At 43.2% G+C, this 24,458-nt stretch overlaps 1 protein-coding gene across 1 annotated transcript in view; it reads right to left on the reverse strand.

The window, feature by feature from the left end:
* The window catches only part of LOC127645630 (ephrin type-A receptor 3-like), a 217,892-nt gene that overhangs the window by 150,452 nt on the left and 42,982 nt on the right, over positions 1-24,458 (reverse strand). Inside the window, exon 3 of the mRNA XM_052129301.1 lies at positions 16,008-16,668. Within this exon, the coding sequence (XP_051985261.1) occupies positions 16,008-16,668 (661 nt within the window). The remainder of the gene's footprint in view (positions 1-16,007; positions 16,669-24,458) is intronic.

A 24,458-nucleotide genomic window follows, 5' to 3' on the forward strand; every position in this document is an offset into this window, starting at 1 on the left:
TTTTTAATTTAGATTAAATTGAATTTTGAATCTAGAAATGTCTTTTGTTTAGGTTTTTCGTGTTTCGTATAAATGAATTACATTTTTAAAGTAAAATAAAAAAAAAGCACAAATATTCACAGACCATCAGCAGGGGGTATTTTTTTAAGGCGATTATCACTAAAATATTTGTTACATATCGCCCAGCCCTAGTGTTACATAAACATGATCACATGGGAAGTGGCATGTTGTTTCACAGAGTAGTTTCACCATAGGATCAGGCACATTACACCAACTCACCGACAAGTGCCATCTCCTATCAGACATGTTTGCATTGGCTTCAACCTGTTTTTCCTCTGTGGCACGGCCAGAAGCATGTCGGATCATCAGCATGGGAGACCCGGGACCAGATGCCACATTAAAACCACAAAGTAAACACGTTTGCATTATCAGTGATAAGTGTGATTCGGAGGTTGCATTTTTCCTTTACCTTTTACCCCTCTGATGGTTTTGTTTAGTTTTGGGATTTGGGTTGTGGGGCACAGTTGATAATTTATATGCATTCCTCTGCACTGTATTACACTCACTTCACAACTCGCTTTTAGTGACCCTCTGTGGACATTTCACCCAGAAAATGGAGCTCTCACTTGCTAATATGTCCCACAACACTTTGGCCACTTGGGGCAGTGTTTCGCATGTCGGTAAGCGCAGACCAATTTAAGCTAAATATAAGTAAACCTACTGTTTCTAATTTCCCTGTGAGGTCAATCTGGTGATGTCCATTGCATTATATTTGGATGATATTTAAAGAGTTTTTTCACCACTTAGTAGCAAGTTAATTAGAAATCCTTGATCTAGAATATTTTTATTTGCTCTTTTGGATTGGATTGTGACTGATTTCAGATTCACCCGCCCCTCAATGTCACATTAAACAACTTTTGTTGGTCATTTTACTTGTCAGTTAAACAGCCTCTTCCTGTCTAAGAAGACGATTTTTGGCCAGAATAAGCTGAAATGTGAACCAGACCTTATTTTAATAGTCAAACGTCTGGCAATGCAAGAGTACCTTCAAGATGACACATATGAAAAAAACTAAATATGCACTCTGCTATTCATTCAGGCAACGAAAGCTCCATTTACCGATCCTTGGCACTTCAAACCAAGAGTCCATCAGCCTTATTCATGCAGCTGATAAGAGCAGCACACAGCAGCACAACAACTGACCCGGGAATAGGTGGCTCTTATCAGATAGGTCCCTGCTGCTGTGAATGAGGCCCACTGAAAGATGTACTGTTATAATGAGAGCTCCCATTAGACCCAGACACATCCAGAGCATGTTAATTACCTCGTAGGGTGTAAAGGTTCCAAATCAGCCCCTTTTCATAATGCCACAAAGGACAAAAGAACCCAAACAGAAGGCTGGACAACTCAGTTAAAAACCTTCAGGGATGGAGAAAAAAAGTAGTTTTTTTCATTGGTAGGATAGATAAATGTAAAGGTTTACAGAATATATCCAACAGGATGTCTACAGTTTTTAGGACTGGCTTTGTACAATTGAATATCAGAATCAGATTAAGCTTTATTGCCAAGTAAGATACACATACAAGGAATTTGTCTTTGTGACAGGAGCTTCCAGTGCACAAACAATACAGCAACAAGACAGAGAAAATAATACTAAATAATAATAATGAAAAAATAGAATACAAATAAAAAGTTAATAGAAAATAAAGTATATAGAAATACATAATAGGACTATATATATATATATATATATATATATATATATATATATATATATATATATATATATACAAATACAAATCTGTTATATACAAAAGCAAGAGAATGTAATGGCAGAAGAAGTATGGTATGTTGGATAAATATAAATAGACTAAACTGTGTATTGCACATTCATTATTGGTCAATGGCGCAATTTAAACTGTTCATGAGATTGATAACCTGAGGGAAAAAACTGTTCCTGTGCCTGCCATTTCTGGTGCTCAGTGCTCTGTAGCGCCTGCCATAAAGCAATAGTTCAAAAAGGTAGTGGCCTGGGTGAGTGGGGTGCAGAGTGAATTTTCCAGCCTTTTTCCTCACTCTGGAAGAGTATAGTTCCTGAAGGGAGGGCAGTGGGCAACCAATAATCCTCTCATCAGCCCAAACTGTCCTTTGTAGTTTTCTGATATCCGATTTCGTAGCTGCACCAAACCAGACAGTTTCTAAAGTGTAGACGGCAGACTCAGTGACTGCTAAGTAGAACTGTATCAGCAGTGCCTGTGGCAGGTTGAACTTCCTCAACTGGTGAAGGAAGTACAATCTCTGCTAGTCCTTTTTCACAATGGAATTAATGTGGGTCTCCCACTTCAGGTTATGTGAGATGGTAGTGCCCAGGAACCTGAATTAATCCACTGCTGCCACAGTGCTGTTTATAATGGTGAGAAGGGTCAATGTTAGTGTGCTCTTCCTAAAGTCCACAATCATCTCCACCTCCAGGTTGTTTTGACTACACCAGTGAGCCAGCCATTCAACCTTCCTTCTGTATACAGACTCATCGTCATCTTGGATGGGGCCGATGACAGTAGTGTCATCTGCAAACTTCAGGAGCTTGACAGAGGGGTCCTTGGCGGTGCAGTCAATTGTATACAGGGAGAAGAGTAGTGGGGAGAGTACACATCCCTGGGGGGCACCAGTGCACCCCTGTCTCACTACCAGCTGCCTGTCTGTCAGAAAGCTGAAAATCCACTGACACATAGACGTGGGAACAGAGAGTTGGTGTAATTTTCTGGGATGATGGTGTTGAATGCTGAACTGAAGTCCACAAAAAGGAAACCTTGCATATGTCCCTGGTCTGTCCAGATGTTGCAGGATATGATGCAATACCATGTTGACTGCATCATCCACAGACCTGTTTGCTCGATAAGCAAATTGAAGGGGATCTAGATAGGGTCCAGTGATGTCCCTAAGGTGGGCCAACACCAGTCTCTAAAATTATTTAATGACCACAGACGTCAGAGCAACAGATCTGAAGTCGTCAGCCAGTTGTTGGTTCCCTACAGTGTTGGGGGAAGGTCTCTTGAAGTTAGTAATGTCTTTCAGGACGCTCCACACTGATGCAGGCTCATTAGTGTAAAACTTGTTTTTCAGCTTATAGAATAGTTTATTTTAGCCACTCTGATTTCCATATTCAGTGTGTTCCTGGCCTGATTGTACAATATTTTATAACCCACCTCTGTAAGCATCCTCTTTGGCCTGACGAAGCTACCTGAGTTCTGCTGTAAACCACGGTTTGTCATTGTAGTATGTTAAATAAGTCCAACTAGGAATGCAGATATAATCACAGAAACTGGTATATGATGTAACAGTATATGAACTTGCCCAGATTGAAGTATGTGGCCTCAAAAACATTCCAATCAGTACAGCCAAAGCAGGCATGTAGTTCCAGCTCTACTTCATTGGTCCACTCTCTATAGTCTTTACTACAGGTTTAGCAGATTTTATTTCATGTAGGTTGGAAGGTGGAAGGCTCTAGGGACAGAGCGATATGCATCCTTTATTGTTTTGTAGCAATGATCCAGTATATTTCTGTCTCTGGTTGGGCATTTAGTGTGCATTTGTATTAGGGCAGTTCACATGTGAGGTTTTACCTCATCAATAATGAAAGTGTATGAGTTAAACTGGTCTCAGTAAATAATAATCAGATGTCTTATATTACTGATGAATGATAACAAATGTTGTTAACCAAGAAAAATGCTTTGGAACATACTAAGAGAAATTAATTACCTCCATTTGATACACAAAAATTAATCTGTCATCTTCAGTATAAGTGATTTCAATCATTAGCATTAACATCTTTATTTAATTATCTGAAACTAAATAAGGCTATATAATTTGATGTCTGCTGTAGTTCCACTCCTTAAAGTGACTTCCAAATGTTAGCCAGTGCCCTGTATCACCATCTTCTCGGATATTCATTTACCCATCATGTACACAGACAAGCTATCTTTCAGATAAATTAAGTTATGTGTAAAAAAGGAATGAAAAACTTTAAAAGTCATTGCTACGAGGATATTAATATTTCATAAGCAGAACGATAGCGTACCCCTCATCTGAAAAAACTACATCTAGAGGTCCCTATGGAAAAGTGCCAGAGATTTATGCTGCCTCACTGCCTGCCATAGAGGACAAGATAGATCAAGTGAAAAGACATGCTTGTGCCTTTTCAAACAAATTTATGCAAAACACTCGAAAAAACGCAAACATACGCTGATCAGCATTTAAATAGACTTCCTTGCTGACTTCCAAATGAGCACTGACAGACGGCAAGTTGCCTAGCCTAATTGAATATCATAATTTTCCATTATTTGTTGCATTTTTTTTTTAAATGAAAGCACTTAGCCTTTTTTATTCATGTTTTTCCAAGACAGTTGGATCCATGAGACCTGATGAATATTTAAACAGGGAGCAGCAGAATTAGCTCCTGAGTGGTCTCTGAGTGTCGCTGGAGATGTGCGTCGGGAAGGAGGGATGACCATTACCGAATCTCGACCACAGAACAGCCGACAGCACTATGGAAAATGTCAGTAATTAGAGCAGGCTGCTATTTCAACGGCAAAGCGGGCCCAGTTAATGAGTCCATTAGCACCTAACTTGCATAAAGAACACAGGCAAAAAATGCCTCATTTTAATACATTAGCCTGCTGACAGTTTCACTGCAAGGCTATTCAGCACAGCTGACAAGCTTTTCTGAGGGCTCTGACCTTTTGTTTTGCCGAGCACTGGCTCTGAGCAGAGTGTGGATTCAGCTTTCCTGGGCATAAACAATTGAGCAACTGTGAGAAAGCAACACCTTTCTAGCCCTCCTTGAATCATACAGAGTGTCAGCAGCTAGCTGCTTTTTCAGCTACTAACAGTGCAGAAGAGGTAACACAATTGCCCATATGGGCATTAGTCAAGCAAAGTTTCCAAATTTTCCTAGCTTGCTGTTTAAGTGAAGGTAAAGGGATTTAGACAGGCAAGGAGGAGGCGAGAACCGGCTTGACAATATAAAAAATAGTTTAATGAGAAACTTAAACCAATGACACAAACACACACATGATGATCAGCTGACCTTAAACGATCTCTCTCTCATCGCACAACCTTCCGCAGTTGGCCTTTATCCCTCTCGGAGGGTTAATTAGACTGATAAGGGACCGGGTGTGTATAATCACGACCCGGCCCCTCTCTCCACCCTGTCATAGTGAAAAACATTTCACCTTAGCCTAGAACCAACAAACTGTTTTTTATTTCCACCCAAATTTCAGTTTGCTTTGAAAATTTGCACTTTCACTCTTACTGTTCTCTAAATGTAGTTTGTCTCCCTTTGGCGTGGACTTTGTGCTTTGTAACTTTGCGGAATTTACATTCACAAACAGCTATATTACACAAAGGAAAGGTAAAATCCCCCTAAAAAAAATTCATATGTTTCAGTATGGATGAGCTACTTGGAAATTGGAAAATGCTTGAAAATGGCAGTGTGGACAGTGATCGTTTCGGAAACAAAAACACCTTTGTAATTATTTTAGTCTGAAGCCTTGACTTGTATAGACAATTAAATTGTGTTGTTAATAAACATATCTGCTTCTTCAGAGCTGGAAAGGATCAGTTTCTTATCATGCTTTTCTATCTCAGTCGATTATCTTCCACCAAAACGATAAGGTGCTGCGCTAACCCAAAGTTGCCTATAGCACATAAGTGATAGATCCGTGATTCCTAATCCCATGCTGAGCTCTCTGATATCTGTGTTGGTGTTTGTCTGTCGAAAACAGCATGATTTCAAAAGCAGCTGTTTTACTAGTAGAATCCATTTCTATAGAATTTGTCAGCTTAATACAGAAGGCGGATCATTCACAAATCCTCAATATAAGCAGAGCTTAAAGGTATCACTCATGTAATAAATATAAAAAGCCATCTGCCTTCAGGATATCTAATGAATTCACTATGGTGAAAATGAAAAAAAAAAAAAAAAAAACACAGTTAACTTTTACTCAACTTTTGATGAAGGACAAGGCCATATATAAGGCGACCTCTGGCCTTGTGCTGCGAAATAGACCTCCATGATTAGCCATTTCATAATGCTGGTCTGGGGACCACCACACAGAGAAATAACACAACACGGTCAATCTCTGTTTATTGAGTCATGCACTCTTCTTAGATAGGCCTTCGGTGAAGTCATTTATATCGCTTTTCCACTGACCTCTCACATGATTGACAGAGAGATTGGACCAGAAAAAATACAGCTATCTTTGTCTTGAATAAGGTTAATTGAGCGAATGATAGCAATTTATTAGACTGACACATTCTGATAAGATTATTTTGCAAAGAGTGACCATTCCTTAACCCATTGAATGAGGAGAGACAAGCCGAGGGTGGATTTTTTTTGTTAAAATTCTTGAAATTCAAAAGTGATAGTAAGGAAATGTTTGGAATGGCATACTCCTGTTTGCAGGATATGTACTGTGCAAAGTAAGCGAATACATGGAATGCCCCAATTACATAATACATTTTATAAAATGTGCAGTATGTAACTTGGGCTTGGTGATTTATCATATATTAACGATTTATTCACAATTATGAAATAAAGCAACATAGTAAAAATCGCAGCAGTTTGAAAGCACTTTTTTGGACCATTTCGTTTCCTAAAGACCATGTCATTAAACAAGTTTCCAGATTACTTCTTTTCTTACAACTTGCAAGTATGAGAGTGTAAATATCAGCTCTATAGCTTAAAAACGGCTCTAATTTAAAAAAAATCTAAATTCTGTAAAAGTCTTTTTGTAAATCAGTTCAAACTGAATCGAGCTTTAGCTATAATATCATCAAAAGGTTGGAAATATTGATAACCAGTTAACAACTTATCAATGTGATGCACTGTATACAAAAGTTTCAAATGTGATGAAATAACCAAATGCAAGATCAACAGTGATTTTTAAACATCTACGTGTTTACTCATTATTTGATCAGAGGCCCAAAAGTCAAGTAATTTTAACACATATTAAAAATGCAAATTCTAAATAACCATATTGTTTCACAAGATTGTCCAAGACTGGACACCCACTTGCAGAATTCACCATACAAGGTTCATGTGACAACATTAAGATACAGTCCAAAATTGTCATTCAAAAATAACAGGAAGTAGCCCATTCTGCCTTTAAAACAGCATACACTAACAGGAAAAAATAAATCCATGGCAACAGAGCTAAAATGTACAAAATCAATGTTCTGTACACACACAAAACACAGAGGATATCTGCTTGCGAGTGGTATGAACGTTTCATCATAAAGGTGCTATCGTTATCTCCTCAGCAGGTCCCTCAGTGTCGCTCCAGCTGTCCATTAGCAAACAACATGAAGCCACTCAGCAGACATTAGATGGGAAATATCCAAATGTGCAAAACAAGAACAACATAAGCCCCACAATTACACTCAAACCTAAACCAACCGTCCTTTCCTCACTTCCAATAATCTTTCCAGTTAAGTCAGAGAGATCAGAACTTTGCTAAAAGTAACAAACTGCGAAAAGATGCTCCGTGAATGTAAAGAGAAATAATTGGGAGTTAGAAGAAGAGGTTAAAAGCCAAATTATCACTGAGCTGCAAATTAAATCAACAAGAGGCTTGATACTGTGAGAGGTGTGTGGGTTGGTTGAAGTGTTTTTCTTTTTTTTCTTTTTTCATGTTTTGACATGTTTGCAGGCTACACTGTGATCAAAACAGCAAAGGAACAAAGCAAGATTAATTTGGAGAGCAATTGATACTGGTTTGATCTCAGCAATTAAAAAGGATATTTCCAGTCAAGAATTCTGATACATGTGCTAAACAGATGTATTTGGCCATTGTGGCATATCTGGCTGTTTGTTCAGTGTATCAAATATTTTTTAGACACTGTGTCAATATATAAAGAACTTCAGCAGTTAAAAAAGCATACTGAGACACCTGAGTTCTGCTAGATTCATGGCGCTGCAACCAGCTTTTTTTAAGGTCAAGGATGTGTTCAGTGTGAACAGACAATAACTCGATTATTTGGTGTCATTTTTGGTGAGACACTATTACACTACCTTCAAAAGTGAGGTAAAAAATAAAAAGTCACTGCAGAATTGCGGGAGAGTTTAATTCACTCAAACAGCTTGTTTAGACTAACTTGGAGAAAACTTTGCCAAACTTACAAAACACACACTTGCATATTCACAAAGACACTCTCTTGAAGAAAAAAAAGCTAGACTGCCTGCTAGAGGCCTTTGGATTTGCACAAACAGCAAGTAAACAGAACAGATAGTCTGAGGAATGCTATGTTTCAATAATTTGTATCTTGGAGCACAGCTACGTTCCCCATCATTTGGAAACGAGGTGCAGAGAGAATCTGAATGAGTCACTAAAGCCCTTAGCTACTTTCATTGCAAGCCTATTTGCATTTGCTCCCAAATACACACACACTTCAGAAGCAAGCACAAGATACCAATGGCTAAAAACATTCCAGATTCCAGATATTTTCATCATTTGTAGAATTCTCATTGTATACAATAAATCCCATAAACAGTCATAAAAATGTAGCATTCACACTAAAACCCTACTTAAAAGACCAGCATATAGATCACCAGGATGCTGGGGCCAGATTCACAAAAACATTCTTAACTAGGTATCGATCCGATACCTGGATCGGTATCGGCTCCGATACTGAAGGTTTTCGACGGATCAGGTATCATTCTGACGAGCCCAATCCAAATCCGATACTGTGTGTTAGTCATGTTCCTTATTCATGTGTTTGTCAAGCTCAAAAAATGACATAAAAGAACCATAAAAACACAATTAAAGTTCATATGACATTTTATTCAAAGCCACTTGAAGACGTGCAATAGCTCTGTGAATCACAAAAGGCTGTGCTTAATAAGTAAATATATAAAATGCGTGCATAGCTCCAGCGCATCAGTGAATGGCGCTGCTCTGTTTACACATACTCTCACAGCTATTTTTAGCCTTCACGTGGTGTGGAATATTTTGAGCGCTACTCACAAACAGCATCTCAGATGTAGATGCTCAATAGTTTGGTTCACATATAATATGCATTTAGAATGGCACTGAAGGTGCATTTGACTAGAATTTGAATAAGAAGCGAATTACAGTACTGCGAACTTGCCTACAAACAGACACACTTACAGGACTTCCTGAAGAGTTCAAAATGTCAAAATAAAAGCATGAGGGTTTAAAGTTAAAGGTGCACGATTTAGATATATTACTATATATTACTATTATAATATATTATTATATGCTTCTTTTCTACTGATGACTTATACTGGAATTACTGTTAATATAGCTGCTATGTTCCCCTTCTGTCACTCTCTCCACGTTGTGTCGGAGAAGCGACACTAGGGGTCTCTCTTGAGCGCCGATATTCACCTCTGATCTTATTGAAAAGGGCCAATGGGAGTTGGCAGTCAGTATTTGCATACCCCGCCCCCGGAAATACGGGTATTTAAGCGGGGCAAATACGGGAGTTCATTCAGAAAATTTCTTCGGAGCCGATGGTCTGTCTGCAGTTTGCTGCGAGTTACACGCCACTTAAACGTTCCTGTTTTCCTCTGACGATCTGCATGCTGTTGGATCTTGACGGCGCACAACAGCGGCTTTCTCCTTCTCAGTGCACGGCGTGCATTGTTGCCCCTGTACACGTACACACACACACTGTGTATTAAAAGAGTTTTTACTAAAAGAGTAATTTTCTCTAAAAGAGCAAACACAGCGGCGTTGAACGTCCTTTTAAGGACACGTCTTTTTCAAGATGCCTTTCCACCCCTGTGTCGTTCCTGGATGCGGTAGAGTGCTCTCCGCTTCAGACGGCCACAAGCGCTGTCTCGTGTGTTTGGGCCGCGATCACACCGAGGCGGCGTTTGTGGATGGTTCATGTTCTCACTGCGAGAACATGACCATGACCACGTTGCGTTCCCACCCCAGCTGCACCCCGCATTGCTCCTTCTTCCCACGGGATTAATGACGGTGCGGTTGGCGCTGGGGGCGATTTGGGAGCGGCAGCGGGTGCAGTTTCGCCGGGTAACCCCCCTCGAACCTCCCATTCCCCGACACGCTCGCTGGTCTCCATCCACGCTCGCGGCGATAGCGGCTCGCCTCACGGCCCGGCTGTCTATCCTCCCGAGTCCGAAGCAGATGAGCTCGCCGCTGCATCGGAGAGTGCGGTGTCTTATGCCGAGGACTCCCCTGGACTGCCGCCGGGCCAGCAGGCCCAGGCTGAGGCCGATGCTCAGATGTCCGACATGCTTGCCCGGGCCGCCTTGAGCGTGGGGTTGGACTGGAACCCTCCATCCTCCCCACAGCCTTCTCGGTTGGATGATTGGTTCCTGGGGTCGGGCGCCGTTCAGCGGCCTCGCATCCCCTGGTCCCTTTCTTCCCGGAGGTGCATGATGAGCTGACGTCTACGTGGAGAGCCCGCTCTCCGCTCGTCTAGGTGCCACCCGCTCCACTCTCTCCACCCTCGATGGCGGAGAGCACCACGAGTACGATCGCGATTCCCCAGGTTAATAGGGCAGTTGCGCACCATCTATTCCCGGTAGCCCTACCTCCTGGCGGGGTCGCCCGTACTCCTATCCAAGCCCTGTAGGACAACATCCTCGCTTAACGCGAAGGCCTACACTACGGCTGGACGCGCTGCCTCCGCCCTGCATGCGATGGCCCTCCTGCAAGTCCACCAGGCCAAAGCTCTCAGAAACATGCACGGGGGTGGACCTGATCCTGATGTGCTGCAGGAACAGCGCTCAGCAACCGACCTCGCCCTGAGAGCGACGAAGGCCACAGCGCAGGCACTCGGACAGACGATGGCCACCCTAGTGGTCCAGGAACGCCATCTTTGGCTCAACCTGGCGAGATGCGTGAGGCTGACAAAAACCGCTTCCTGGACGCACCTGTCTCCCAGATTGGCCTTTTCGGTGACACCGTCGAGGACTTCGCCCAACAGTTCTCCGCGGTGAAGAAGCAGACGGAGGACATTTTGCACATCATGCACCGCCGCAGACCTGCCGCCACGGGCCCTGCCCAGTCTGCCCGCCGAGGGCGTCCCCCTGCGAGGAAACCAGCTCCTGCTCCGCCTCAACCCGGGACCAGCTCTCAGCCCCAGCGTCAAGCACTCCGCAGGCGGCGCACGCCCCCTGTCTCACGAACCCCATCTAGGACCCGGAAGGCTCCCAAGCGTTCCTGAGACAGCCGACCCAGAGCCGAAGACGTTAGCTCCGGAGGGGGCTGTGGTACCCACATTCTCAATAAAAGAGCTATTTCCTTTGCCTCTGGGTCACCTGGCCCGCAAATGCCATTTTCACGGCAATGTACTTTCAGATCACAACAGTCCCGGTACACCGGACGCGGCAATCCCGCCTTCCGCCTGCCCACGACTGTCCCCCGGCCGGCCGGTTCAGACGAGTCCAGAGGACGCCAACATCAGACCTCCTCTTCAGTCAAGAACCCGCCCCTGCCGGGCGCGCGGAGCAAGATAAGTGCTTTGAGTCTATTCTCAGCACCTCAGCCTCAGGCCGCAACGAAGCCGCCCGACGCTGCATTACCTGTTCCGCCCCGCTGCGAGGCCCCGCCGGGTATGTCCAAAATACTTGTCCCTTTGGTGCCCCTAGCGCAGAGCTGGGAAGTGTGGCTTTCGCTTCCCAACGCATCACGCTGGCTGCACCGGACCATTCGACTCGGTTACGCAATTCAGTTTGCCCGGCTCCCGCCCCCCTTCAGGGGCGTCCGCTTTTCCGCAGTACATGGTGAGCACGCCAGTTCCCTGCGCACGGAAATCGCGACCCTCTTAGCCAAGGGCGCGGTAGAGCCCGTCCCTCCAACCGAAATTGTGCCCTTCATTGTGCCCAAGAAAGGCTTACGACCAATCCTGGACTTGCGAGTTTTCAATCGGGCCTTGTTAAAACTCCCGTTCAAAATGCTTACGCAGAGAAATATTCAGGCTGGCGTTCAGCATCTAGATTGGTTCGCAGCGGTGGACCTGAAGGACGCGTACTTCCACGTCTCAATTCTGCCACGACACCGACCCTTCTTACGGTTCGCGTTCGACGGCCAGGCGTTTCAGTACAAAGTCCTCCCCTTCGGCCTGTCTCTGTCCCCTCGCGTCTTCACGAAAGTCGCAGAGGCGGCCCTTGCCCGCTCACGAGTAGCCGGCATCCGCATTCTCAACTACCTCGACGACTGGCTCATCCTAGCACACTCTCGAGTGTTACTATGCACACACAGAGACCAGGTGCTCCGGCACCTCAGCCGCTTGGGGCTTCAGGTCAACTGGGAAAAGAGCAAGCTCACTCCGGTTCAGAGCATCTCTTTTCTCGGGTTGGAGTTAGACTCAGTCTCAATGACAGCACGTCTCACGAGCGAGCGTGCTCAGTCGGTGCTGGACTGCCTCGCTTCCTTCAAGCCAGGCAAAGTGGTCCCTCTAAAACTTTTCCAGAGGCTCCTGGGGCATATGGCGTCCTCCGCGGCGGCCGCGCCGCAGGGGTTGATGCATATGAGACCACTCCAGCACTGGCTCCAGACTCGAGTCCCGAGACAAGCATGGCACCGCGGCACGCATTGGGTAAGGATCACCCCTGCCTGCCTCAAAACACTCCAACCCTGGACAGACCTCTGCTTTTTACGGGCAGGAGTGCCCCTGCAGCAGGTGTCCCGACGCGTCCTGGTCACAACCGACGCCTCCCGGTCCGGGTGGGGTGCCGTGTGCAGAGGGCCGTTGGAAAGGGGCCCCGCTGCATTGGCACATCAATTGCCTGGAGTTGCTGACCGTCCCTCTTGCTCTCAGGAAGTTCCTCCCGTTAGTTCGGGACAAACATGCCCTCGTGAGATCGGACAGCACCACGGTGGTGGCGTACATAAATCGCCAAGGCGGCGTACGCTCCCGCCACATGTCACAACTTGCCCGCCATCTCCTCCTGTGGAGTCAGCAGCGACTCAAGTCGCACCCGCGCCCAGACCTCTGGAACCTCCACGTCTGGTCCCTGGACGGGACGCAGAAGAGCTAGCCGGCTTACCGGCGACCGTTGTGAATACATCAACCAAGCCAGAGCCCCCTCTACCAGGCACCTTTACGCCCTAAAGTGGCGCTTGTTCGCAGATTGGTGTTCTTCCCGAGCCGAAGACCTGCAGAGATGCGCGATTAGGTCAGTGCTTCTGTTCCTACAGGAGAGGCTGGACAGGAGGCTGTCCCCGTCCACCCTCAAGGTGTATGTTGCCGCTATCGCCGCCCACCACGATCCTGTAGATGGCAAGTCTTTGGGTAAGCACGACCTGATCCTCAGGTTCCTGAGAGGCGCCCAGAGGTTGAATCCCTCCCGGCCAGGCCTAGTTCCCTCCTGGGATCTCTCAGTAGTCTTGGCAGGACTCCAGAGACCTCCCTTCGAGCCGCTCGAATCAGTTGGACTCAGGGCCCTCTCTCTTAAGACTGCCCTGCTGATTGCGCTCGCCTCCATTAAGAGGGTCGGGGACCTGCAAGCGTTCTCTGTCAGCGACACTTGCCTGGAGTTCGGTCCGGCAGATACGTCTGTGATCCTAAGACCGCGACCGGGCTATGTGCCCAAGGTTCCTACCACACCATTTCGAGATCAGGTAGTGAACCTGCAAGCGCTGCCCCGGGAGGAGGCAGACCCAGCCCTTTCGTTGCTGTGTCCAGTGCGCGCCCTGCGCATTTACCTGGACCGCACACAGAGCACCAGACGCTCTGAGCAGCAGAAAGGGAATGCAGTCTCCAAGCAGAGGCTCGCCCACTGGGTTGTCGACGCCATCACACTGGCTTATCACACCCAGGCCGTGCCCCTACCCTTGCGGGTCCGAGCTCACTCAACAAGGGGTGTTGCGTCCTCGTGGGCACTGGCCAAGGGCACCTCCCTAGCAGACATCTGTAGAGCCGTGGGTTGGGCAACACCCAACACCTTCGCAAGGTTTTACAACCTCCGCGTTGAGTCGGTTGCGTCTCGTGTTTTCTCAGGTCCGAGCCCGTAGAACTCGGTAACACATAGACCGACCGGCCGGGTGGATCACTTGCGCCCAGCGCCCTTTTCCTGACGTCAAGGTAAAGTAGTGCGCTTTCTTCCCAGGGCGCCCCACTCCGAGTCGGGCCCCTGGTCGATTCCTCCCCAGCCCTCCGGGTCCGCGGTTCAGCGGAGGAACTCGCCGACCCAAGCCACTGCGGGTACCCTGATGGCTACCCTGTACTGGTATAGGTGCTCCACAGGTAAGGCCTCCTGCTCGGACTCCCCCTGTGTGTAATTCCACGGTTCTGTCCCCTTACGAGCGGACCCCCGTGTCTCCCTTAGGCAGTTACAGCTGCCTCGGTCGCCGTGCTTTAGCAACTCCCCCCTTTCGAGGCTGGATCTACCACTGCACCATACTTTCCACACGAGCCCTAAGATGGCCGTGTGACGTGTCTACCACTTTTCCTCCCCAAGAAAAAGGGCAGGTGTGGTCTCCGCAGGGTCTGGGTAAGACCCCCTTCCCTATATGCGTGTAAGGGCCCTGGCCGTGATTGCTCTATGCGAGAAACATAGAGCGAAAAGAGGCCCAGCCAGGCTGGCCCGTTCCCATGTTGGCAAACATCGCCTTGTTCCCCTCCCAGGGTAACTAGAAGGACTCCGATGTTCTTATGGGGCATTGGGGAAGGGTACGTGCAGCCAGGTACAGACGATGCGTGGCACTGGATGAAATCCCTGCCCGCCTCTGTATCGGCGGTCCACGTACAAGGTTCAGCGCATGGCAAGATTGGAATGGGTCCCCTAGTGTCGCTTCTCCGACACAACGTGGAGAGAGCGACAGAAGGGGAACGTTTGGTTACGTATGTAACCTCCGTTCCCCGAGGGAGGGAACGACACGTTGTGTCTTTCCTCCGCCATGTCGCTGAACCAACCGCTGAATATACTTATCCAGTATAGTAGTTAATAATAAAGTGTTTCTTAATAATATATACATTTATATTGAAATAATGTGTAGTTAGAGGTTTGTGTTTCTTTACATTTTAAAGAGCACACCCAATAACTTCCGCACAATAATGTAAAGATATTCTAAACTGATTATGCAAAAAAGCAACATTGGTATCGGATTTCCGATATTGGATCGGAAGATAAAATGTGGTATCAGTGCATCCCTACTACTTATTTTTTGTTATCTTTTAACTTCAGAGAATATTTTGTATTCCTAACCTGTTTTCTGAAGTTATAAAATAAGAAAAAAAAAGTTTTCCAGATTCACAAAAACATTATAGACTACTTATTTTTTTGTTATCTTTTTAATTTCAGAAAACAGGTTAGGAATATTTTGTATTCCTGAAAAGACTTCTTAAGAATATACTTGTGAATGTTGTTTATGAATTGGAACATTCTAACTCACCCATCATAAAACTTATTATTAAGAAGATTTTTGCATATCTGGCCCCCCTGATTCCTAGAATAAGATGCTGGTGTGCTCATTGTTAAGATTTTAAAAAAGTGATCTAAACTAATGGTGATCTTATATTTGGTCAAAATGTCTTGGGATTCTCTACAAGAATGAATAAATGAAAAAGTTAAAAACATTGTATTACATTGTTCTGATACTTTTATATTTATGCTATGCAATGTCAGGGGGATATGAGGGCGTTTCTCAGGGGCTGCTGGTTGGTTGCTAAGGCATAACTTATTTGCTGCTAGATGGTTGCTTAGTGGCCAAAAGAGACCATCCCCAAGTCTCTCTATTACTTCATGATCCATATCTGTCGGGACTAATTTAATTTTAGCTAATTTACTGTAGTCTAACAGTTTACTGTGACCTGAACAAAGCAGTAGACTTATTTAGCTTTACCATCAAAACTATAGTACTTTATTCAACAAGCTTCAACAGAAATGTCCTGCTGCCTAACCAGCTTTGCCAGCACTAAACAGCACAAACCATCTTGGACCAGCCTGGAAATTCATCAACAAAGGGTTTCTTGCCAAAATAGAAGCACAATGTGCTGCATTGACAACTTACGTTGACAGTAGTCCTTGTTCTCTTCAAAGCCTGGCTTGCAAACGCAGCGTCCAATTGGCACCAGCCATCCACCATCGCCACTACAGTACATTCTTGGTGCCTCAAACTCCTCCGAGTCATTCACGCATGATCCTCGCACCTCCACCAAAGCAGAATCTCCACCCGTAACTGTGTCGGGAAACTGGGCCAAGTTGAGAATTGCAAGAGGACACTTCTTATAAAAAACTCGCATTGACACCAAAGCAATGCAAGCCCCAACGTCTTGGAAAGCCAGGTAGAAACCTTTCTTGCTCAAGTTACTGATGTCCCGCACTTCTGTGTTCAGTTTCATAACACGATCACCAACGTCAGTCTGTGTGAAGCTTTCATCGGCTGCGATGGTGTCGATCTTTACATACTGGCTCTCCTTGATAAACCAAAGGTTTGGGTTGTTGGACTCGTAGTAGTACATGTTGAAAGTTTCTTTGCAGGTGCCAGGGACTCCAGGCAGACTGTTGCAGTCACGGAGGGTGAATTTAATTTCGATGTAGACGCGTTGCGCTCCATCTCGTGGGATGTGGCGTGTGCGAAGCCAGTTGTTCTGATTAGCCTCCATCACGTTACACACCTGGTAGGAGCGCATGGGGGTGTTCCTTTCATCCATCACACTGATTTCCTCCCACTGCAAACAGAGAGAAAAACTGTTATTGTTGTAAAAAGGTGAATATCCCTCTAACTCATAGCATCTTTAATATCTTACAGAAATGTGCGTCACACTTTTATTCTATGTTCTTGTGGTTACAAGTAAAGCTCTCAGAGTTCACACTTATAAGGTTCAGTTGATTTGGATTAAAGATAGAGGGAAGGCAACACATCCGTTTAGAATGTCATTTCTGTCAGTTTAAAAACAGTTAGTGCTGCAGTATATTAAAAAATCATTAAGTGTTCCATTTGGTCTGATACTACACTTTGCAAATTCATACACACGGCTGTGTGCATAGTGTATATTGTAAAAGAATAGACTATAGTGTGTCATTTGTGACCGCATTTATGTGTGTGTGTGTGTGTGTGTGTGTGTGTGTGTGTGTGTGACTGCAGTTGTATAGGCAGCATTAGACACGTTTAAGGGAATCTGTCTCCCATCATTTCTTGCCATCTGCTTCCACTTGTCTAAGGTTCCTTCATTTGGAACACTGCATGCATAAGTAACATTTCTACTCCTTAAAGGGAATGAAAATAAACAATACTGGGATTCTTGAAAGGGAGAGCACTTTTGTGAGTGTCTTGTTTTGGAAAATAAATTACATTCTGATTTTTCTCAATAAAGTATATTCCTTCTCTGTATAATTTGCTGCAGAAATTATCTGAAGTGATTTCAGGATTCATCTGAACAACTGAACAGTTAGCAAATAATATGATATACCTCAAATACTAAGCATGAATCATAGCTTTCAGAATTGCATGACCACCTGAGTTCTCACTCTAAGGCAATCCTCCCAGATTTCTTGAATAGTGCATGATGGGATTAATCCATTGTGTAACTGAAAGAAGGCAGGTAGCATTATGAGCACTGTGTTCTTTTAACAGTCCTTAAACTCAGTGGCAGCTTAATATGGGTGCACATTCAAGCAAATGGTCAAGGAGACTGGAGTACATAAGTTTGTCTCCAAATTACTTATTTTCTACTACAGCGCTATTGAGCATTTGAAGTATTTTATTCCATGCATCAGCACAGTCAGCACTGTACATCACTTGCCGGTCCTGTCATGATGTCATAGCATATAATGATGAGAGTGTTGTGTGACAAGCTGCCATTAGCTTACAGTTCGAAAAAGCAATTTGAGGCACGAGGGTCAATTGCTAACGCAGTTCAGCTTTAAACTGAGCCATATGCTGAGTGGTGGGAATGGGCAGACATCACAGATCAAAGTGACATGGCCAGTGAATGTCTTGCAGAAAGGGAGGGCAAGTTCTTTCCTTCAAGTGTAATAATTATGACATTTGGAGTAATATTTATACAGGGATAAAGGCAGGTTTATGCATTTCTGTTTATTTATTTCCAAACGTTGGTCTGAACCCAACCGCTATGGAACATTTATTTGGGGATGCATTGTCTGAAGTCATGAAGCTTTTTACCACAAATGGGTAGTTATACGAAATTCTACAGGGTTGTGTTACACACTCCGGCTTTCCAGACAAACATACACAGTCCAGTTACATATTTCAGTATGGCATGACAGGGTACTACCATCTGAAAGGAAACTGGCCATACGCGATTGATATATACGTAAAAAGAAATCTAGCTAACCAAAAACATAAATCCTCCTACTCGCAGCCACTCCAACATATGGAAGCAGAGAAGTGCCAAATAAAAAAGAATAAAGGAATAAATGTTTTGTTTTTTTTAATCAACCAATTTATAAATGGAGAAATAAATGGACACATTTAAATGTTTATTTAATTCACATTTAAAATGTGATGTACTGTATATGTAACAATTAAATTGTGCAATAATAAATAATTTATTAATGTTTATTAGATAATGTAATGTAAAAAAACATTAATTAATGTTTAAAATGCAATTAAATGTTCATTTTTAAATGCACATTTTAATTTGTGTTTTAAAAAATAATTAATGTTTTTTTACATTACATTATCTAATAAACATTAATACATGAAAAAATGGCTTTTAGCGGAGAGTGGAGTCTCCATCCCAATATGGGACAAATTCGGCAAGGCACAGATAGATCTCTTTGCCTCCCAAGACAACTCCCACAGCCCGCTCTGGTACTCCCTGACAGGAGCTCCTCTCGGGACAGACACGTTGGCACACAGCTGGCCCCGGGGGCTGCACAAGTACGCATTTCCCCCAGTGAGCCTTCTTGCACCGGTGCTGTGCAAGATCAGGGAGAACGAGGAACAGGTCAACCTGGTGGCCCTTACTGGCCCACCTGGGCCTGGTTTCCGGATCTTACGCTCCTCGCGACAGCACCTCTCTGGAAAATTCCCCTGAGGAAGGACCTTCTTTCTCAGGGACGGGGCACCCTCTGGCACCCGCACCCAGACCTCTGGAACCTCCACGTCTGGCCCCTGGATGGGATGCGGAAGATCTAGTGCATCTACCACCTGCAGTCGTAGAATGATCAACCAAGCCAGAGCTTCCTCCACCAGGCAACCTCTATGTCCGGGGCGGGGCATGCAAATTCTGTCTGCCAACTTGACATTTGCCTTTTTTCAGGTTCAGAGGAACGTTTGGCATCCCAGAAAGACCCCTTGTGTCACTTAATTCACACAACGTCTCGTTCCTTCCCTCTGGGAATGGAGGTTACAACAGTAACCATGACGTTTTACATGTTTATTGTGGTGTCATGAAAAATGTTGAGCTGAGTAACCCGTTGACTGCAGCACCTGACAGCACTCTCGCCTCGCCTGATTTAGCAGAGAAAGAGAGTGTGCATATCAAATTATATTGTGGAAAAAAGCTGAAAGACAGTCCTGGCGAGGACAACAGCGTGGAACAGTGCTCTGAACAGAGCACTTGTGCACGTATTTCAGTTACACTTATTAAGGAAATAGTTACACTAATAATAAAAACCATTGCGACACAATATGTATGGCTATGTGGCCCAATTTAGTTGTAACCCATAGTTTAAGGAATGCTGCTTAAGGCTAATTTTCTCAAATCATTTTCTGAAAAAAAAAAATTAAATAGATATCAAAAATCAACAAGTGTTTTACCCCTGCTCTCCCCCATTACTGCTTGAATTGTGTGAAATGATGCCATGCCACTTAAAAGGTATAACTGTTATTGAAACAAGTACAGTTTTTACCCTCTGGATATTTTCCACATGAACAATTAAACTGCCTCAGGAAGCCCCATGGTGCAATAATGTAAATACATATCCCATCTGCATATGTAAATTCACATATTTAATTAAATAATTGTACATGCCCCTACCTTGCACATACATCACCACTTGCACCTGTACATATGCCATTCTGTTATATGTCCTATTATCTGTATGTATATTTATAATCTTACCTTGTTTTACATTCTGTGTCTCACTGTAATGTTCTGTGAGCACTTATTTTTCCTATCACCAAACAAAATTCCTTGTGTACGTGAGAATACTTGGCAATAAAGCTCAATATGATTGTGAAAAGAAAAAAAAAAAAAATTCTGGTTGTGAAAGCGAACAGCTGTATCTCTTTTTCAAGCTTTATAAATGGAAACAGTTTAGTAAAGTTTTATCGAATCCCAATGGTTGTGGATGAACCAGGTAGAGTATATGAGGGGTTTGTTCACAAATATGTCAGAAAGAACGGTGAACCAATAAATGAATATGAAACAGATTACGAGAAACGTTAGCTTCAGGTATCTAGTGGTCCGGGGTCTTTCTCCAGCTGCTCAGTACCTCACGCAGGTGGAGCGCGAGCATGGCGGCCACGTGCTTTCAGTCAGTAGCACAGATCGGTTCAGTTGATGGCATTATGGTTACCGGCTCCCTTCCTGGACACGTACCACTGTGCACGTTCAAAGAGAACTGCACTCTGCATTTAACAGCACCAGCGACAAGTGACCATCAACTTTTGATATGCCTTGTGTCCGTTTCTTTTGCACAGGCTTCATGGACCACATAAACCTCCGTCAATAGTCGTCCAATGACAGACTGTCTTACATATCTTCAAGTGGAACATGGGAGAGTAAAAGTTAGTTGTTTGTTCCCACATGTCAACTGTCCAATGGCATTTTTAATCTTGATATCCAAATGGATAAAGAAAAGCCGAAGAAACACACAAAAAAAAAATGAAAATGCTTTTTAAAATGCAAATTAAAAGGTGCATTTAAAAATGACACATTTAACTGAATTTTTTACATGAATTAAATACATGGTTTAATAATGCACAATTTAACAGATAATGAAATTACATTTTTAAATGTGAATTAAATAAACACATTTAAATTTGTCTATTTATTTGTCTATTTATAAACTGGTTTATTTATTCACGTTTTATTGTCAAATGTATATATTAATCCATTCTTTTTTAATTGGCACCCCTCTGCTTAAACAGGTATGGACAGGTAAATGGAAAAAGGAAAGGAAAATTCAAACAATCATAAAAAGCAATTGGCAAATGAATGAAGAAAAGCAATTGCCAAATGCTTTTTTTAAATGAACTTTATAAGGTGTATTAAAAAAATGACTTATTAATGTGCTGTTTTATTGCTAAATATATACAAAATTTAAACATAAATTAAATAAACACATTTAAATTTGTCTATTTATATGTCTATTTATAAAATTGCTTCTTCACAGTTTTTTTTTCTCATGAATAAATTGATAATTTATTCCTTTATTATTTTTTAATTGGTGCTCCTCGGCTTTCATACCAACACACGCACAATTGTAGAGTGAAAAACAGGCTGTTTGGACAGGAGGCCACCCTCAATCAAGGTAGCAGTCATAAGGGTGAAGTTGGCATCTTGTTAATTAGCCTCTCCAGCTGGGTGCTCCCCCTTGATTCTCAGCAGATCAGGAGGTCTGCTCAGACCTTCATTGGCTTAACTTAATTATGTCCCACAATCATCTGGTAGTTTAAGATACTTATGTGCAATTGACTTTAAATCCCTAAAAGAACATTGGGGTGAAGGCCCCTTTTGGAGGACACACTATTATGGTTAACTCTTCGATGTGAATTACTCCCTTCTATTTTAGTAACAGACACATACACAGTCACTAAATAGCCATGGCTATTTGAGAGTTGATTTAAAAAAAAAACTTCCACATATGGGACAGGTAAGCTGTAATATGAGCTGGTTAGACCAAGTGCATTATCACAAAAACAAAAAAAAAGATAGACGCAGAGTAATGGATACAACCAAACGCAGGAGTCACAGCGTCTAAGATCAAGACACGAACACTTTCCCAAAATGATCAAGACAATTTGAAAGCCTTCTACATCTGTGACAAGGAAAGCTGTATTGGGGCTGACTTCTCAGTCTGAGCAAACTAAAAATCGAGATGCTGCACAACAAATATAAAAGAAGCAGGAGTCTCAAGAAATGTATTTAAAAGTTCTTTCGGAGCTCTGGTCCAAGATGCGGAAAAAATAACAAGATCCGGTGCAATGGTCAAAGCCGACCATCTAACACATTTACACAGAAAAACAATTGAAAATCTAAGTGAATGGCCCGTTATTCCCTTCCATTTTAGTGAACAGACACAAATACGCTCCCTAAATGACTACTGTATGGCCAATTGAGAGTCGATACAAAACAAACCTTTTACATCTGGACCATTCAGACCGAACACTCTCTTGCACACAAAAAAAGCTAGACACAGTGCAGACAGATGCAAAAATGCGTTTGGTTTGAAAAATACATTTCTTTCTTATATTGTAGTAACAGACACCCACACACTCCCTATATGTCTGTAGTCATTTAAGAGTCAATCCAAATTAAACCCTCCACATCTGGGACAGGCAAAGTAGTATTAGTTTTGACCTGTGAGAGTCAAGTGGCAGCAGATTGAGTGAATAAAGTAAAATATCCAACAGAGGTGAACTGGCCACTTTGGGAACATACTGGCTTTCCTGTGAGCCTCTCCAGATTGCTGCACTGTTGGCAGTCAGAGGGTCATTCTACTCGATAATACTCAAGTATGAAATGCAAGCCGCAGCTGAGACTTGATTTAGCCTTACAGTTTGCTCCCATTAAATAACTGCCATGTAAGCAAAACAAAGAGACTACTATACCTGAATCTAATGTAAACAATCCACAGAGACACGGTGTAATGTTGAACAAAGTGTCTGTCACAAACATAATTGGGAACAGGGTTCTGAGTGTCCAACTGATACATTCACGGTATGTGGTCCAATTACGTACCTGAAATTACCAGTAAAGTATTTCAATTCAGATTGCTAATCTGATATTTTATCATGATATATGAAATTAATCCGGTTAGTGGTTGGTGGTGAAAAAGAGAAGAATGTCTATTTAAGAGATGTGTGGTATTGAGACTAGGGCTGCATCACTTAAAGTATGTTCTTTGCAGGTGGAAAAGTACATACTTTTGAGTTTGTAGTAAAATAGTACACCTGCATTGGGATTTAGTATAATGCCAAAAAATTTCACCTTGATACCCCACACCCCTTTGTTGCATACTGTTTGCTTTTGCTTGCAAGCATTAGTATCTTGCTAAATTACCTAAAAATGTATGATTACTGAACGTTTAGTTTCAAACATTTAACCCTTTGCACTTTTCAAGTCTTTTTGGAACCAAAAAATTAATTTATAAAAAACTAATTGTGATTGGACTTTTTCTCTAGTAGCTTTCTGAACACATGCAAAAAAAAACTAAAAACAAATCTGGACTTGATTCGTTAGGTCTAAGGGGTCGTATTAAAAACATGTGAACACGTGTTGTTCTGGGTCATTTTTGACCCGCCATAGGAAATTAATAGGAAATACAAAAATACAGAGATTTTTTTTTATTTTTTGTTGTTGTTGTTTTTGTCAAATAAATATCAATAAATCAGACACAATGCAAAACACAACCACACATACAGGTTTGTTTGACTATATAAGTGATCTCTCATTGACTTCCATTGATTTTATATCAGGCTAACAATATGTTCTATTTCCAAACTCTACCCCTATACCTAACTGTACCACCACACAAACATGTGCACATCACTAGATTTGAAGATCATCATCATCTGACCAATTTAAGAGTTGTAATGTATTTATATTTTATTTTTACTGATGAGGACATTTGGCCTTCACATGTGTAGACAAAACAGTCTATACATCCAAGCATACCACACTGTAAGGACTATGTTTGTTTATTGTTCACTTTGTGTATTTTGTTTGGTTATGGGTTTTGTAGTTCTTGTCCTTGTCTTTTTTCATTGGTTCTTGTGTTCATTAGTCCCAGGTTTTTCGTGTTGCTCACTAGTCTCTGTGTATTTATTCCCTGTGTTGTCCTCTGTTCATTGTCAGTTCTTATCAATTCATGGCTTTAGTGGTTTGTTCTGTTTTCATCTTTTTGGTTTCTTGCATTTATTATGAGTTTTAATTAAAAGTATGCACTTACATCCAGTCCCTTCCATCTTTTGTTTCTACAAACATTACAGAATAACTGACCAAATAAATTGATCCCTTGACGCTGTCAGCATCCATGCCTGCCACGGTCAATATCCCTCGCGCCCACCATGGTCAATGAGCCAGCAGCTTCGACCATCCCAGAGCCAGCGCCTGCAGCCTTGATCGTCCCAGAGTCAGCACCCTCAGCCATGGAGGCCGTTCCCACAGCAGTGCTCCCGGCCATCCAGATGAGGAGGAAAAGGGCTTCTGCTCATCCCAGAGCCAGCATCTGAAGACTCATCCATCCCAGTGCAAGTGTTCTTTTTCACAGAGGCTGTTCACACAGCAGTGCTCCTGGCCATCTAGAGGAGGACGGCTCCTGCTCC

The sequence above is a fragment of the Xyrauchen texanus genome, chromosome 6 (genome assembly GCF_025860055.1).
Source record: "Xyrauchen texanus isolate HMW12.3.18 chromosome 6, RBS_HiC_50CHRs, whole genome shotgun sequence".
NCBI classification, from domain to species: Eukaryota; Metazoa; Chordata; class Actinopteri; order Cypriniformes; family Catostomidae; genus Xyrauchen; species Xyrauchen texanus.